The sequence below is a fragment of the Diprion similis genome, chromosome 8 (genome assembly GCF_021155765.1).
Source record: "Diprion similis isolate iyDipSimi1 chromosome 8, iyDipSimi1.1, whole genome shotgun sequence".
In the NCBI taxonomy this organism is placed as follows: Eukaryota; Metazoa; Arthropoda; class Insecta; order Hymenoptera; family Diprionidae; genus Diprion; species Diprion similis.
In genome coordinates, this window is record NC_060112.1 from 26,115,133 (window position 1) to 26,132,520 (window position 17,388).

Sequence of the window (17,388 nt, forward strand, 5' to 3'; positions counted from 1 at the left end):
AATGGATCAATGGATTTGAATGAAAATTGGTATCGTGAGGTTTTTCGGGTTGCTAATTACGAATCTAAGGTTAGGTTTGCAAAATTTAAATTTGACGTATTCAATAAGTTGAAAAAAAAAGAAGCTAAAGCCATTTGGATTTTGATGAGAATTGATACTCGTCGGTTTGTTGAGTGGCTGATCATGAATCCAAAATCAGGTTGCGAAATGTGAGAATCCAAAATGGCGATCAAACAATAGTCGAAATTTCATTCAATCTTCAAGTCTACAAATTTTTCCCCAAAAATTGAACAATTTTTTACCTGCATAGAGATAAAAAAAAAAAAAAATTAACCAGTCACTAGAATTCAAAAAACAAACTGTCAAGTCTATTATTCGATTAATCTGCAAACGAAATTCGCAGCAAATGAAGAGACAACGATAGTCGAAATTTCATTCAGTCTATATATATTCGATCAGTCCCGCGATTACTTTTCGCCGACGCGATAACGTCACTCTTTAGCAATGACAAGCAAGATACAAAAGTGACCTTGAGAGTGAGGTGGAACAGTTAGATCGCAGGTCCTTTGATTCCTGATAAAGCACGGTGACAGGAGTCCGCGAAGACGGCGATCGACGTCGAACGTTGACGCAGAGAAAAGGAGGAAAGAGCCGGAAAAAGACGCGTCGATATCCGGTGTCCAAAATTCTTGGGAATCGTGCCTCAAGGATGATATCCTGAAAATGTGTTTCACTCGAAGAAATCACGCAATCAACAATGGGAAACGAAATTGCAAATCGAAGAAACTTGGGTGACTCAAATATGCTTTTAAATAACGAGGAATCGATCGAGCTGATAACGAGAGATATTTGAAATCGCTTTCATTCAATCATGGAAATCATGGAAATCTTTTCATCGACATTCCATCGATTTATACAAATTTATTACGAGTCCACTTTCGTTGATTTCCAACGATTTTCCAATTTCCAGTTTTTCGGAAATCAGTGAAAGTCACATTATGAAGTAAAAATCGATAAAAATCACTAATCCTGAGATTTAAAACCGGAATTTTCAGACTCATAGCCCAATTTCTACAGCAAGGTAAAAAAAACGATGTTTTCATCACTAAGTCCAAACTCCTGAACATCGAAAGCACAAAAACAAAACTCGATGAGAAGTGAGTGTTCAAAATTTTATCCACTCCTACGGTTCACGCTTCTCATCTCTGAAAAATTAGACTCTTTTCAAAACATCAAAAAATCAGATCAACAGTCAACTTGATGTAGTCGTGAATCACTTTGGATCATCGTTTAACCGAAATTTTCAACATTGTTGTAATCCTCCGGATATCGCTGACCGAACTCCAAGTATTGCAGAATGAAAAACCCGGGATAACTGACCTGAAAAACGAGACTTTCCTTACCCCTGGCAGCCATATTTACTCGGCTTGGATCCGCTAATGATAGTGCTCAAGAAGTTGGACGCAATACCCGAAATACTCCAGCTTTAAAGAGTCTGGGATCGATCAATTGTCTCCCGGCCAATTTTCATCGCTTCGTCACGTTCGCTATGCGATTCCATGAAATCAAGGATCGAACTGATTTTTGTTCAGGATCGTCGATTCGACCGCCGCCCCCCCCCCCCCCCCCCAAACGGCATATGGCTGCGATCGATTTATTCAATGAATCGAAGTTCATTTTTCTCCCAGAAAATTTGTGATATCTTCGACTGTCCCAACGAAATGAATTCCTCAAACTCATCGTCCAACTTCTCGGGCAATTATGGGAAGAAGTGGGCACTTCAACTGCTCTGCACTGCATATTTCACCTTTGCTCACGCTCATTTACAGAGTTAAGTTGAACGCGTGGATGAAAGCAGCTTAGCGATGTTTTTTTTTTCTTGTTTCTTTTTTCATTTTTTATTTGAGAGATGTACAGGACGTACAGTCAGCTCAAAAAATTCTTGAAACAAAAAGTTGATGAAACAACGGTTTGAACGACGTTGTCGGATGTAATTTAGTGACATTGATCGAAAGAAATTTAAAACATCATAAGTTTCAATTTTCAATATCTCGTTGTATTAACAACATCATAAATTTTACATTATTTTACCTAATAATCCATGTGATATATAGTAACTCGTTTCATTAATCAATAAATTCTACACAAATCATCTCGATTTTCGATTTTGAATGATGGATTCTTTGCTCAATCGTAAATTTATCATCTGTAAATTAAAACGATTATTGGGCTTGTCAAATTTTTTCTTCATCAACTGATGAGGTGAAGAAAAAATCTGCCTCAAGCAGAATTTTTTTATTATAGAATCGAACAAAATATATGCGAATTTTTCGATTAAAGAATACTAAGATGAATAAATTTCTCTGACGTTGTTTAAAACAAAGTGTTTACAGTAGAAACTCAATGTTTCAACTTTTTCTTACGAATGAGAGGATCTTTTTAAATTTTACGAGCTTAAACCGCACTTCTGCAACCTTTTGATTCGACGTACATATTTTTGTTGCGATACATTTTTGAGCCGCCTGTACGTTTCTTGCATTCTTAAGCCGTGCCACAGAGTTATTTCGCATATTTACAGACACGTAAACATATCCAAACGTTCTCGAGTTTTGTTTAGTTTCTCGCGAGCAGCGGTTGGTTTTGAAGGAATTAAAATTTTCATCATTTTTCGAATTCTTCACCGCAGTAGAAGCTGACTAAAAAAATATGAAATTCAATACGCAACGCAGATCACGTATAACAATATAATACGCAAACCTTCAAGAAAATAAGCGAATGAAATTCTCCCTGAAACAGCTAAACTTCTGAAAACTCTTATTCTACAACCGAAATTCGAAATGGAACCGAGAGAAGCTCTGAATTGGGATTACAAGGATGCTTATCCTGTGTAAAAATTGGAGTAAAAATTTGTAAAATTCTAATTAAACTGAGTGAACTAATTATCTCACGTTCTTATTATTCTATCTGTTTCCTCAAACAACCCTAATACTCGAATAACCATGCGATAACGAATTATCGATTATTCTCGTATGTACGCTTTCTAAAAAATTACTGTTTGCAATTTGAATATCCGATGGCTTGTTCGAGGCAGGAGAATCGCAGATAGATATTCCGCGCGTTTGTATATTATTCCGAAGTTGGCTAATCACGAAAAGCTCTACGAGCCGCGAGCTTTATAACGCTTTGCCTGAAAGTCTGGTCCCCTGTTGGAAACGGAATTATACCAATATGGTCGAAACGCGTCACGGTTGCTTGAGTTTAATTGACTAGATCCCTCGGACAGGCGACCAGCCAATCGAGACGAGAGACGCGAAAATTAAAGCACGAGGCGAGAGCCGCAGAGGGATGAAAAAGAGGGAGGAGAGGAAAAACCACCGAGGAGAAGAGGATGACGAAGGAAGATCTGCCTGCCTGGCCACTCGGTGCAAAGGAAGGCGAGGCGAGGCGAGGCAAGGCGAGCCTCTTTACACCTGCAAGCTCGTTCCGTCGTCGATCCTTGAGCTTTGTGTACTCAGCAATTCCCCCCCCCCCCCCCCCCTCACTCCGCACTCACGCACAGCCTCGTTGTGAATCGAGCTTTGCGTGTGGAGAAATTCGGCTGAACTTGAATCGCTCACTCGACGAGAGGAAGGCGTATTCTGGACCGGAATGAACAAACTTAAAGCTTCGATCAGCGACTCGAACCTCCGGAAATACTTTTATTTTACTATATATAAGATGAATTCGTGGTCTGAAATCATGCGGGCTCTTATCTAAGCCCGATTCTTAATCGGTTTATAGTGAAATATGTTCTAATCTGATTTATTGAATTAAGAAAACCAAGTTTTGGGATTTTTTAAAAGTATGAAAATAAAAAAAGTTATACACAAATGTAATGTTTAAAACTTTTCAATTTTAACACCTTTATTCGAGTTAAGAAGTTTTAGTTTTGCGACAATTTTGAGATGCTTTACACGTGTTTTAGAAATTGAGTTATTGTTTTTTTTTCTTAAAAATTTACGTTCTTCTCACAATCTGTGGATAACTCTGCAAAATAAATAAAGGCAATCGATTTGTCAAAAATTTTCCCCCTCTTTCGTATACTTGACACGTACGATATACATACGATCAGTTGCTGGATCTGACCAAAGATTTTCAAGAGAATAAACACGGACTGTTCTGACCACCATCGTGGTCGGCCAATCTTGACAAAGTTTGAATATTTGCTTATTGAAGGTTTATTACATAAATTAAGTTTCCGAGCTCTGTTCTGCAAGAGTTTGCATCATTCCATATCAATGCAGCTCTTGTTTCTCTTCTTAAAAAGTGATGTACGGTGGCCTTAAGTATTCAAAGAGGGAATTGAAACTTGAATAGCAAAGAGTTGCAAACATTGTTACATCAAAGTTTCGATCTACTTGCGAAACGGCTTCTCTTGCTTGAAAATGTCAACTTGCGAGTTGCGAAACCGCCTACTCTCGTGTAACTAATATCAAACCAGCAGCCCACCGTCTTCCTTGTTCTAGACGATGTCTTATAGAAGTTTAATCATTACCCTCAACGACTTTGGTCACTTTCAAGGAACGACGATACTCAAATATTTGTTAATACATAAGTTTTGACTAGAGCACCATTCCTTCTCCTTTTTCTGCTTTCATTTCTCTTCCAATTTGTTCCGTTCCACGTTCTCATCATTAGGACTATTTTTCCAAAAGAAAGTTACTTGAGCTTCGTAGCTGACTTTCGAATAAAATAGTACAAACAAAGCTGAGAAGAAAAACTGAACAGTTTAAACTCTCCGAATTTTTCCCTTCTTCCCAAGCGGGTTGTTATCTAAGAGTAAAGACTGGATTTGGGTGAATTAGATCAATCTAGAAAGACTTAGCAGACGTTTGTGGATCACCGTAACTGCACAGTTTGTATCTTTTGTACAGATTCTATCCACGTTTGAGGAAGATGCGTTTCCGAGGAACATGAACGTGTCCTCGCATCAGTTGACTTGGCATCGTCTTACTGGAGACTCAGCGGATTTATCAACAGTTCAATCATGTGAGCTGGAGCAAAGCAGAGGCTAAGCTACCTCCATTAGCTGATCCTCAAAGTCCCTGCACGCATCGTCGCTGGCGACTTGTTGATCCCAATTTAACCCTCGGTAATCCTGCCACCCGTAGTGTAAATTAAGATGTCCCAACTCTGCTGGACCAAAAACGAAATTACAGAGATAAAATGTTGGTTTGATTTAAGGATACAGTATCAAGTGTATAGTGCAGTCAAAAAAAAAAAACGTTAAAACTTGAAAAATCAAAGAACAGAAGCCTAAAGTCAATGACTCAATTGATTTTTCATCAGTTCTATCAAACATAGTTATCTCTTTGGTAGAGAAAAATTTTTGGGGACCTGATATTTTTATTTAAGTAGTTCAGAAATGAGATTAATGATCTCGGATTGGTTACATTATATCAAGCTCATTTTTCACTTGTTCAGTCTTACTACGGACGTGAAGTTCTTACTGCATTCTAGACATGACGGATCACTTTTGAGTTCTTCTTCATCCTGGAGCCGTGGCATTTGGCTTACGGAAAAGCCGGATCGACTGAGTGCTCCTTAGTTGATACCCACAGCTACGTATATCTATAAACTCAGGTTCGTTGGTGGAAAGCTAGGAAGTTTTTTATTTTTCAAAATTATAACCACGGTCAGAAGAGAGCCAGAGTTTCGGACACTTTTGACGGTATCGTTATATTCGTGTCTCCCATCAGGTGATGGACTATCTCAACAACATGAACGCGAGCAGGACGGAAGAAAGTGAAGGAAGCCGGAACTTCCTCGATAATCAAACGGCGTCTCAAGTCACTTGCGGCCTCGGATATCGTAATTTTCTGCCACCCGCTGGAGGTGAGTAAGGTATCTTTAATCCCCCTCGACTCGTTCTAATTTCGTATTTCGCTCAAGTTCGAGAAGACGTCGCTCATTCACTCGGAGTAAAACTTTGATTGACATTCCGCCAAACTTTACTTTGACAAGTATAATATAATATGATAACCTCGCACAGTCCATGCTCGGATGATAAACTCCAGTAATGGCCGAACCACGTTATCGTAATCATCGGAATTAGTTCGAAGAATACGACTCGGTGAAAGCGTAACCATTCTATTGTATCATTAAAATCATATAGAACTGCTACCTTTACCGACCGATTAAACTCACACTTTGTCTTCCTGTATTAAATAAACATAAACCAGCGGAAAGGGTTCGAATTCTCCGCTTTCCGTTCTTTACCGACCTTTACCGACCGAGCAGACTGACCTTTTATCTTGTTGTTTTAAATAAACTAACGATCGGAAAGGTTTCAAATTCTTTCCTTTCTGTTCGTTTGTTTATTTGATATAGGCAAAAAAAGAGTGCGTTCTCATATGACAGTCGAATTTCAATTACTGCAAAAAAAATTATACATATGTGGCATCTTTTCTTCTCGGTTTGAATACAACTCACAATCTCCAAAAGTGAATGTAATGAAACTTTATAATTTAGTGCTTAAGATACAGTCTTTCATATTCGAGCAAGACTTTGAACTCTGCAGATATGAACGAAGAGTGAATCGAATAAGGATTTGTACCCGACGGTGAATCACTGCTACGTTTCTCACTGGGTTTCAGAAATTTGGTGCAACTGGGCTTGGGACTCGATTCTATGTTGGCCACCGACTAAAGCTTCCACCTCAGCGAGGCACAGATGCCCGAGGGAAAACGGTATAGATACAACCAGTAAGTTCCGTAATATGTAACCTCACAGACAATCTCTCTCTCTCTCTCTCTCTGCTCTTATGACTTGTTTGCCTTATGTGTTACTTACATTCTTCTCATTGTCAATTATTTAGTTTCAGTTTACTCCACTATATCCTGCTTTTACCACTATATCTGTATTCTAGTCTCCAAGTTCCTGTTTCTATTCAAATCTCTACGTTCTCCCTCGTGGAGATGAAGACTGCACCTCTTATCTCTATTCATCTCTTCTATCTTCAGTTATTCCCTTCACTTTTTTGATTTTATTATACACTTTATCTATTACCCTACGTGTCATCTCTATCTTTCTCTTTTTTTTCCAACTAATTTTTATTATTTCTGTTTCTATGTTACCAACTCTGTAGAATTTTTTATCTTTCTTACCCTACAGAATTTCTACGGCATATTAAACTATCATTCTCTTCATCTTCCATCGCATCCAAGCTACATCCTGCAGCAACAAACTACTTCGATTAAATTCAAATGATGTTTACAATCTCTCCTCAGGGTTTCCATGTATGACATTCTCCTCGTTGCCCATTTGACGTAACGCTACTCAAGTCAAACACTAAATAAGCCCATCTAAATATCCTAGCCGTGCGGTAAATTTCAAAGTTGGTTTAGGCCATTAATTGTAACCTGAGCTGAGCACTCGCAGCCGGCTATCCCACTTCCATCCAATCTCACATAATCGAATCAACGTCAATTGACACTCGATTCTCGGAGCTTCAGATTACTTTTCACGATAATGAATGGCTCGTTCATTCCCAGAATTCGTGGAAAAACGGTGCGGTGAAGACGGGCAGTGGGAAGGTCGAGAAGGATCGTTTGCTGGACGTGGTTCCCCGGTTTCGGGGGGCTCTGAAAACGTTCATGGCGAATCGCACGGCTGGACAAATTACACGCCTTGCTTCACCCCGGAAATGCTTCAGCTCATTCGCAAGCTCTATTCGGGAAGCGAGGACGCTGCCAAGGTACGCCATTGATCACGTGACGATACCCAGACACATTCTGTGAGATTCCCCCTCTTCTTTTAACCTCTTTTTGTACCACTGCGATTCATTTGACGCCATTTTCATTCCAATTAGATATGTGGGAAACTATTTGCATAATTCGAACCTTCCTCAACCAAACTGGAGTTTCTCATTATGTGTCCCGTGAAGCACAGCGGGTAAAATAACAGTGTAATAATTTGATTTGAATGATAACAAAATGGTGGAAAATATATTCTACACTTTCGTGGAAAACAATATCGTATTCAGATTCATACTCAGATATATTCTGTGGATATTCGGTGAAAGATATGATTTGGGTTTGAGAGAATCTCGGATACTGGAAGGCTGGAAATTGACATAAATTATCCTTATTTTTATCTGTGAATAAAGAGATCGAACCCACAATATCACTGACAGTGAGCAAGGCTCCTGGATTCGATTCGAGAGACCATTGAGTCCGTCGGGCGTTGAAACGTTGTGCATTCTTTCCCAAGCATTAGCCATCGAATATCAGGCTGCTAAAATTTCAAGCGTGACTGATTCGTTTGTTATTCGGATACACAGTATGTACATCGGGTACTGTCTCCAATGTTGATGTTCGAACCATTCGAGCACGCCTCAAATTGGCACTGATCAAATTTCACCCTCCCTGATATCTACATTTGAACACAGACTACTGAGTAAACGTTTGCTTTTCGAAACTGATTTGATATCTCGTGAATGTACATCACGGGCAGAGCTTTATACGTGCCTATAAAATTGTGTGTGCTTAATTGCATGGCTGCACTTTGAACCGCGCATATAAATATAAGCCGATACATCTCTTTAATTATCGGAAATTAGATGGTTTGTAAACGGCATCAGGAGCCAATTAACGAGTTTATTTAGGTTCCATGCATGCTTGGGTATAATACGTATCCAATATTTTACTCGGTCTTGATTTTTAAGGGTAAGTTTCAACCGAGTTGACAGTCACCGATCAATGAAACGTATTCATGGTTGCATTTTAAGGGTTGAGAAAGGGAGAAGTATGTGAATGCGGACCCACGGGACAGTGGTAACTGTCCTTTGATCCTGAAAGTTGATTTAGGATCCTACATGCATCAACTTTTTCGTACACGATGTGAATGCTGATTTACGAGTTATGATGGAAGGCTCTGATGCGACTAATGGAATCAGTCTAGACGAGTAGAAGGCGACTGTTGTTTGTCCTTTGATGTTGACAGGTGAAATTGGACATCGCGCAGAGGACCAGAAATCTGGAAATCGTTGGGTTCAGCGTCTCCCTCGCCGCATTGCTGGTCTCTCTGGCGATCTTTTGTCACTTCAGGTGAGTAGCCGTAGATTCTCTATTTCTATCTTTTACTCAAAGCTATCTACAAAGCTCACAAGTTTCAAATGAATTTCAGGAGTCTGAGGAACACCAGAACTCGCATTCACAAGAACCTCTTCGTGGCTATGGTGATGCAAGTCCTAATTCGCCTCACCCTATACATAGACCAAGCCTTGCTGAGAACCAAGACTCCCGGCGTCAGTCGTGGCATCGAAAACACGGTAACAATTTCAAGTTCAACAAATGAAAGAGAAACGTGAGGCGTAACGAATCGAAAGTAGGTAATGTTGCTTGAAATGGAGCAGCTGTCGTGACTCCTGAACCTAGTTAGAACTTAGCACGAAACAAAACTTGTTCCTCTTGACCTGAACCAACTCTGAACAAGTCTCGACTTCAATGGTCCTAACTTGTGAATCCACCACGTCCAATTCGTTTCGCTACATCTTGTGATCACATTGAATGCACAACGAAAGTTTGCGCGCGAAATTCTTTTGCTACTGAACAATTTCTGCTCCCCTGCACTTTGCTCCACTCGAATTGCAAGCTGCGATAATAATGCATGAGGGTTGTAAAGGGCAAAGGGAATTTATAACGAAGACCGAACGCTTCCAGCCCGTCCTTTGCGAGGCGAGCTACGTTCTCCTGGAATACGCAAGAACGGCGGTGTTCATATGGATGTTCATCGAGGGGCTTTATCTGCACAATGTCATTACCGGTGAGTGGAGATTTCCATCCGCAGTACAGTAAAAACACCCTACGTGGCCATAAATCACGACGGTTCTCGCCCAAGTCGCGTCTTACGCAAAGAACAGGCCAGAGCGATGTTCCTCATTACTGAGAGGTCGCGAGGAACATGCAGCACCAAGATTCTCGTATTACGTGATTCACCCCCCTCCACCCCTAGACTTCGCCGCTCTTCTCTCGCGGCTGGAAATGGGCCAAATGACTTGTTGAGTGAAAATCAATTCACAGAGTGCTCGAAAGCTTCTCGAGCAAGAACCGCCGTGATAAAAAAATTTTCATGCGGTCTTGAATACTACTGAATGGGATATTCCATGCCCAAAAACCGAGTACCGTATCGAATTTCACTACTTCTAATTTGCTTGAAACTTTTTAGGTGATGGTAACACTTACGGAACACTTCTTTTGTTTTTTTTTCATTATTCGACCTTTTTTTACTTTTTTAGTTTTGCTTGAATCGAAAATCTTTGAGTAATGAATATTCGAACGTTTTTTTACACACTTTTTTACAGCTCTGAAAACCGTTCTCAGAAATAGCAATTTTTATGATCAATTTTTTGATTCTTTCTAACTTTCCGAGTATTTGAAATTTTTCAAAGCTTGCAAACTTTTATTCCTTATTAGATTCGTTTTAAGGGCAGTTCTAGAATCAAGTAATTTTTTTTTTTTTTTGCTTGATCTTCCTAAGCATTTTCAAGTTCTCGAGATGACAGAAATTTTTTATTTTTCAACCGTGTGAAGCGACTGATATCATATGACGTAAATAAAAAATAGAATTTATGTTAATTTTACCCGAATTCTTGATTACTCATAACTCAAAGATTTTTGTAATAAAGACAAAATGCATCAAAGATATTTTTTAAATTGTTATCAATATCCGATAAACTTTCCATCAAGCTAGAATTGTATGTAGGCTTTGATATTCAAAACAATACAACAAAACAAAATCGTATATAAAGTCCTTGGGATTTTCTTCATTTTTTTAGTCACCATATTTCAAGAGACATCCTACTACCGGATGTACCGGTTCGTCGGCTGGGGTTGCCCGGTCCTCATGACCTTGGCTTGGGCGATAGTCACGGCATTTTACTACCACCCCTCAAAGTAAGTCCCACCAGCAGTCAGTCCCCAAATATTCACTAAAGTGCCTCTTCATGTGCCTTTTCCGTCGCAGGTGCTGGTGGGGCTACAACCTGACCCTTTACTTCTGGATCCTGGAAGGGCCCAGAATGGCGGTTATACTGGTAAGATGGCGCCTGCGTATATAGAGTGACTAATGAATTCTTTCCATGAAACAGTAAAGAGCTCGAGTCGAGTACATAGGATTATTGTTACCTCGTTACTTAACCCATTCAGTCACGCAATTCAGTTTTTGTTTTGGCATGGAAGTGCGATTATACGTTTCTTATGTATTTTTCGACACGCGATGGATGTCTGATGGGGTCGGAAATTTATTAAAACTCTAAAACACCCCTCAAAATGTGGTGAAAACGGGGTGAATCGTCAACATTGTTTTAAACAGTGTTCTTCAATGAGATTTATATGAATATTTATTTTGACAGAGTACGATTTTAGGTGAAGAATGGGTGCAAGTCCCAATACTTTTTAAATGCACCCCTAAGGAACGTGGAAACTACCCCTATGCAATGAATTTTCTCAATATAATACCCATTCTGAGATCTCTGTTTGTCAACCAATGAATTTCAAGCGTTTTTAGTATACATTTATCATCAACTTTCTTCACTAACGAATTACATTCACAAAAATACCTTTTTTCCGCAAATTGATTTATAAACAATTATGGATTCACAAGAAATCCTAATAATTCCATAATCTAGGTTTTTTTTTTTTTTTACCTGAAAATGCAACAAATCCCAGAACTTGCATGGAATGTAAAAAAAATTGCAACAAAAGGGGAGGGGGAGGCACTATAGTGTCCTCTGGGACTGAAAGGGTTAAGGGGTGCCGTTTTCGATTTCGACGTTGTCGTATATATCTCTAAATCCCGATTTCGTAGAATCCGTGTCATTTCCTTATTTATGTGTCAAATAAAAATGTGCTGGAGTGTTCTTGTTCAGAATTGTGTATAAAATCAACTCCAAATCGATATTTGGAGTTATATACGTCAACGTTGAAATCGACCAGGACATCCCCTTAAGCGCTTGTCAAACGCAGAATCAGACTTTACAATTTTCCTGACCTTAAATATCACGGAATGCACCTTCAAAAACTTTCTCCTCCCTTCAACTTCACCCTGCATTCCAGTCTGAATTCAATTAACCAGAGCACCGTGGTTAACCAACTTGCAAATCTCAATTAGAAAGTGCCACCGCATAGTATAAGGGATGGCGGAAAAAAATTAAAATCCTCCACCCCATTTGCGTCATGAGTTAGGAACTAACCTACGTAAAATCAATATTTCTTTCTCCTTAATTCAATCCTGCTTATCACGATTTTTCCATTCGTAGCTGAACTTCTTGTTCCTTTTGAACATCATTCGAGTCCTGGTGGTCAAACTGCGACAGAGTCACACCAGCGAGATCGAACAAGTTCGGTAAGTTATATTTTGTTGATTATTATTATGTATCGGGACTTCAAGACTTTATGACAGTGAAAAAAAATTTGATCGAGGTATTCGGAAAATTTTTATGCCAAGTCCGATTTTCTCATTCAAGTATACACGCGATAGTGATGAACATTGACGTGAAAGTTGGACGACGCGTAGAAGAAACTTCGCGGATCGTCAGAGTCTCAAAAGTATTTCTTTTTCTTTTCCCAACCGCACGACCTTACAATCCTTCGAATCGATTATTCTAACTTTTCTTCCCTTCCTTCGGCTGTAATGGAAAAGAATCTGTGCCTTCTTTTCTGATCTTGTTTTTGTGTCTTTTTTTTTTTAATCCACCCGATTCGTTCGAAAGAAAAGTTTCTAGAAAGAACCAAATCGACATAAACGTAAAGTGCGAGACTATGCCAGTCGGTTCAAAATTCAAAATTAGTCTTTTCTGTTCTAGTCTTTGCTAACTACGTAATAAAAATGAATTTGAAGATATTCGAATAGCAAAAGCAAAGTTTTATAATTAGAACCCAAAAAATGATCAACCCTTGGTGTTTTTTATCCGATCTATCAGACTTCAAAGTTTTTGTATACGTGTAGAGATAGAAGAGAAAAAGAGAAAGAGAACTCTCGAAGCTCCTGCTCTACTCGGGTTGGGTATACGTTGAATTTTTTTTTTTTAAATTTCTCATCTCGCCCGAAATGCAGTCCCGGATCTAAGATTCGCTGTGGCGTTGCAGGAAGGCTGTGAGGGCGGCGGTGGTGCTGCTTCCGCTTTTGGGAATCACGAATTTGATATCCATGGCGGAGGCACCGCTGGATAAGGCGGTGTGGGAGTTCGCATTGTGGTCCTATTCGACCCACTTCCTCACTTCATTTCAAGGACTCTTTGTCGCCAGCCTTTATTGTTTTCTCAACGGCGAGGTGAGCCCGACTCTTGAAAGTAAGCGACGCTTTAAGCTCTCCTCGAAGTCAAAGCGGTCCGCTGAGGTTCCGTCAGAACCTACCTTCACTCGACTTTTCCGACCTTCTGAATCACATTAGTCAATACAGTATTCGACCCTTCAATTGACATCGACTCTTTTTACCTTCGACCACAAATTAGCTGTCAAATTCCCACGAATAGCCAGGGATTTAGACTTAAGGTGCTTATAAAGACACGTTGTACACCTCGAAAACGCGGGGATGGAAAACTTATTTACCGCTCAAGCGATCAGAGTGAAACTTGGGCAATTAATGCCTTATTTTGGCAAAAAGTGGAGCGTCTTTTTACTTTTTCAAATTTGGAAAAAAAATTTACAGATTTGTTACCACCCACAGAAATTGACCAAATTTTCACAGTTGCACGGAATGGATCGAACTATCCGGTATGATGCCACTCGGCAGTGATGAAACACACATTTTCAGCCCAGTTCCATGAGATGTGATGATGAAGTGACGAAATGGCAGCTGATCTGGTTTTCGATTACGAAGAACACCGAAATCTCATTTTGGCGACATTTGTTACCGATCTTTCACGCCTGCCGGTAATTTTTTACCGACATTACACGCATACATTACCGGCATGCGCGTAATGTCGGTAACAAATGTCGCCAAAATGAGATTTCGGTGTTGTTCATAATCAAAAACCAGATCAGCTGCCATTTCGTCATTTCACCATCAAATCTCATGAAACTGGGCTCAAAATGTGTCTTTCATCACCGCCGAGTGGCATCATACCGGATAGGTCGATCCATCCCGTGCAACTGTGAAAATTTGGCCAATTTCTGTGGGTAGTAACCAATCTGTGAATTTTTTTTCCAAATTTTGAAAAAGTAAAAAGACGTTCCACTTTTTGCCAAAATAAGGCATTTACTGCCCAAGTTTCACTCCTATCGCTTAAGCGTTATAGGAGTTTTGATCCCCGCGTTTTTGAGGTGTACAACGTTGCTTTATAAGCACCTTAATGTACACTTGCTAACAGTTTCACCCGATCAATGGACTCTGGGAATTCGATAGCTCGGTTGTTTTCAAAGATCTCAAGATACAGTCCAACTCGGGTTTCATGGGGGTAATATTGGACGCGATCCATTATCTCAAAGTCGATACCGTTCGAGGAATTTGTTTGAAAAAAAATTATTTCATTCAGGTTCGACTTGCGCTCGGCAAGACGATAACAACGTACCTATCGTCGAGAGGAACTGATCCTCGTAACAGAAGGCAATTAGCTTACAGCGCCTGCCAGTCTCATCGCATAACGGCAGGTATGTCAAATTACTTGGAAAGGAATAATTCGGTAATTTTCAAACGACGGGACTTGGAGCCAATTACGGTGAGAGTAAATAGTCGCGTTATATAATAACAAAGTGGTCGGAGGCTATCACAAGGCTATTGGATGTTATAAGAAGGGCATTGGACGCTGCCTCAATCCTTGAAAATTAATTCCCTCCTCATTTCAAGTCTCAATTAACTGTTCGCAGCGATAGAATCTGAGGATCAAGAGAAGACGAAGGAACCGTTAAATCGAAGAAATTGGACACGCTTTTGTTGCCGAAAAGGCGACGTTTCGGTGGCCGAGGAGCCGGCGGAGTGAGTTGACCATCCATGGTTTGTCCAAAGTATCATGCAAGGCAAAAGCCGGGCTTCTATTGAATTTTCAGTTGCCCCTGAAATCTAAGCGGCAAAAACTTACTAATCGCACACGCTTTGGTTAAAGTGGAGCTCAATTGTTCCAGAGTAACTCTCAGACCCAATTGTGTCCCAGAGAATCGTTAAAGCTGCATGAACGGTCCGATTGATCAACACACAGGATTCAAATTTGCGGTTTCCACCTCGGTTGCTCGTCCTTTCTTTGTTTGGCTTTTCTTATCCTGATCATGCAGGTGGAACTGATATGATAAACATCGTAGATCGCGTATCCACGTATGATGAACGGAATGACGTCGAAGAGGTTTAAACCATTTATTACGCTGTTAAACATTATTCCCGATGTTGAATGAATGAACTTTGCCTCAGCGATATTCACCTTAAAGGATTATACGCAGTCAGGTGAGCGAAAATAAGCGACTATTCAAGAATTTTTCACCAAAAGACGTTTCAATTTGTTCATATGAAAATTTATATACATATTGGGGTAACGGGGTAGTAAAAAAATTTTGATTTTCCATGAAAATTTTCACCTTAATTTGTTTAGCAAATGGAAAATATTTACCGGTGGAAAAAAAAACTCGATTAAGGACTGCAAAACATATTCGTAAAGCTTGTGTAAAAATTTGAGACTAATCGGTACATAGTTTTGAGTAAAACGCTTTCAATGTTTCAAAAGCACTTTCAAACCCTCCGGGGCGTCTTTCCGAAAATGCGCGTAATTTGCCGAACATTTATCAGGCTGACACGAAATTTTCTATGTATATATGTACATTATGAACTTGAAATAAAGAAAATCGATTTTTCAAAAATCCTGACCGAGTATAACCCCTTAAGAAATTGTAAACAGATGTTCTTGTTCTCAATCATGCTTTCAAATCCATATCGACGGTTAATCTCTTGACGTGTACGAAAATTTGCGAAAAGTTTACTCACTTTTCCGAATAAGACAGCAGTGAGTTCCTGCTCAAAGTAAAAACCAGAGAGCGAGTACTTCATTTCGCGTAATTCTTCACCCTGTGCTTCATCACCACACGCTGTTAAACGACCTTCGCTCCCTCCTCCATTTTCGCAATACTGCGTCCGCTCTAATCCATTGTTCAAATTTGCACTACTGGAAAGCCGCGTGGCGTTTTGTGTTCAAGGACAAGAGTCTGACCTCGGTGGTGCCGTGGATGGTGCTTCGGAAGGGGTTGGGATTGGCGGCACCGAGTCTACGTGGTGGACGGCGTTCAGGGCTGAATTTATCAACTGGAAAGGAATTTTTTGCAACCGATAACAGCTCCGAGTCTGGAGTCCCTTGATTATCTGCAGACGCCGGTAAAAGAATGGCCGAAAGCTACGGAATGAACGAGTTCTGTCACCCTAAGACTTCGAAGGTCGGTTTAAAGTAGCTCCGGCGATTCCAAGATCCATGGAGAAAATCTGAAGTTGTTGGGGTGAGAAATTCTGCTCCATTTATTCTGGAGTCGGATTTCCGCTATATCTGGTGATCCGTTTCACGAAGAAAAGGAAGAAGCGAAATTACATCGTTCATCTTGAATTTGGCGAGCGAAAATGATCCACCCTGCGGTTATTAGCCAGTCCGCAAAAGCTCGAGGAACTTGTCGAGTCTAAATATAGAACTGAAGGTACGCGAATACTCGAAGAATCAATCCCGAGAAGCTTTCGAGGGTCGAAGTGGGGGATGAATTGATAATTTTCAAACCGTAGTTGGATAGTTAGTCCCTTTTTTGCTTGCGATGTTTATAATAAAGTTAACGGCTATACGGAAAATATCCCGATCAACTTACGTTATTTATGTAACACGTAACGCGTCAATTATATGTAAAAGGGAACGTAAACCCGAATGCATGATCGCCTGTAGATATAGCTAAGCAAACACCAGTAGGTAATTGTTTAAAAAATATTCTTACGTTTCGCCGGTGTTATAAGGCGTAAAATTATATAATTTATTTTTGGAATGAATATAAATTGAATGAGTGGATTGATATTCAGCTAATAAGTATACGACACTCGTCATAATACGAGGAAAAAATTGTTCGCAAGTCAAAACGTTCTCATCGTTCCTTATAAAATCGATTCGGCACTCAGGTCTCATCTGGCTCAGTGTAATCAGTCTTAAATTGCCTCTAAGAAATATGGGTCAAGTGAAAATGTTGATATTGAATCGACGATATTACAAGTACGCAATTAACAGAGGTATGTTTATTGTCACAAATTGTCAGTTGACTACAGTTTACAACTCAGTGTCACATTATTTTCGAACGATCTATCGAAGTTTGGTAGATCAAGTGTATTATAACTAGGAAACTATATTTTCATATGTGGTAATCAGAATGAGTGTGATAATGTGCATTGGATAGATGTGTTTGA

The 17,388-nt window shown here is 39.8% G+C and overlaps 1 protein-coding gene across 1 annotated transcript; it reads left to right on the top strand.

Moving 5' to 3' along the window:
• The first annotated feature begins 5,683 nt into the window (after nucleotides 1-5,683).
• Nucleotides 5,684-16,258, top strand: LOC124408674 (PDF receptor). The gene is made up of 13 exons (XM_046885796.1): nucleotides 5,684-5,874; nucleotides 6,636-6,743; nucleotides 7,533-7,735; nucleotides 8,983-9,086; nucleotides 9,166-9,310; nucleotides 9,702-9,804; nucleotides 10,817-10,934; nucleotides 11,005-11,074; nucleotides 12,299-12,384; nucleotides 13,128-13,311; nucleotides 14,516-14,630; nucleotides 14,847-14,955; nucleotides 16,158-16,258. The coding sequence occupies exons 1-13, from the start codon at nucleotides 5,742-5,744 to the stop codon at nucleotides 16,168-16,170; spliced, it is 1,491 nt and encodes a 496-aa protein (XP_046741752.1). The 5' UTR covers nucleotides 5,684-5,741; the 3' UTR covers nucleotides 16,171-16,258.
• Nucleotides 16,259-17,388: the final 1,130 nt, after the last annotated feature.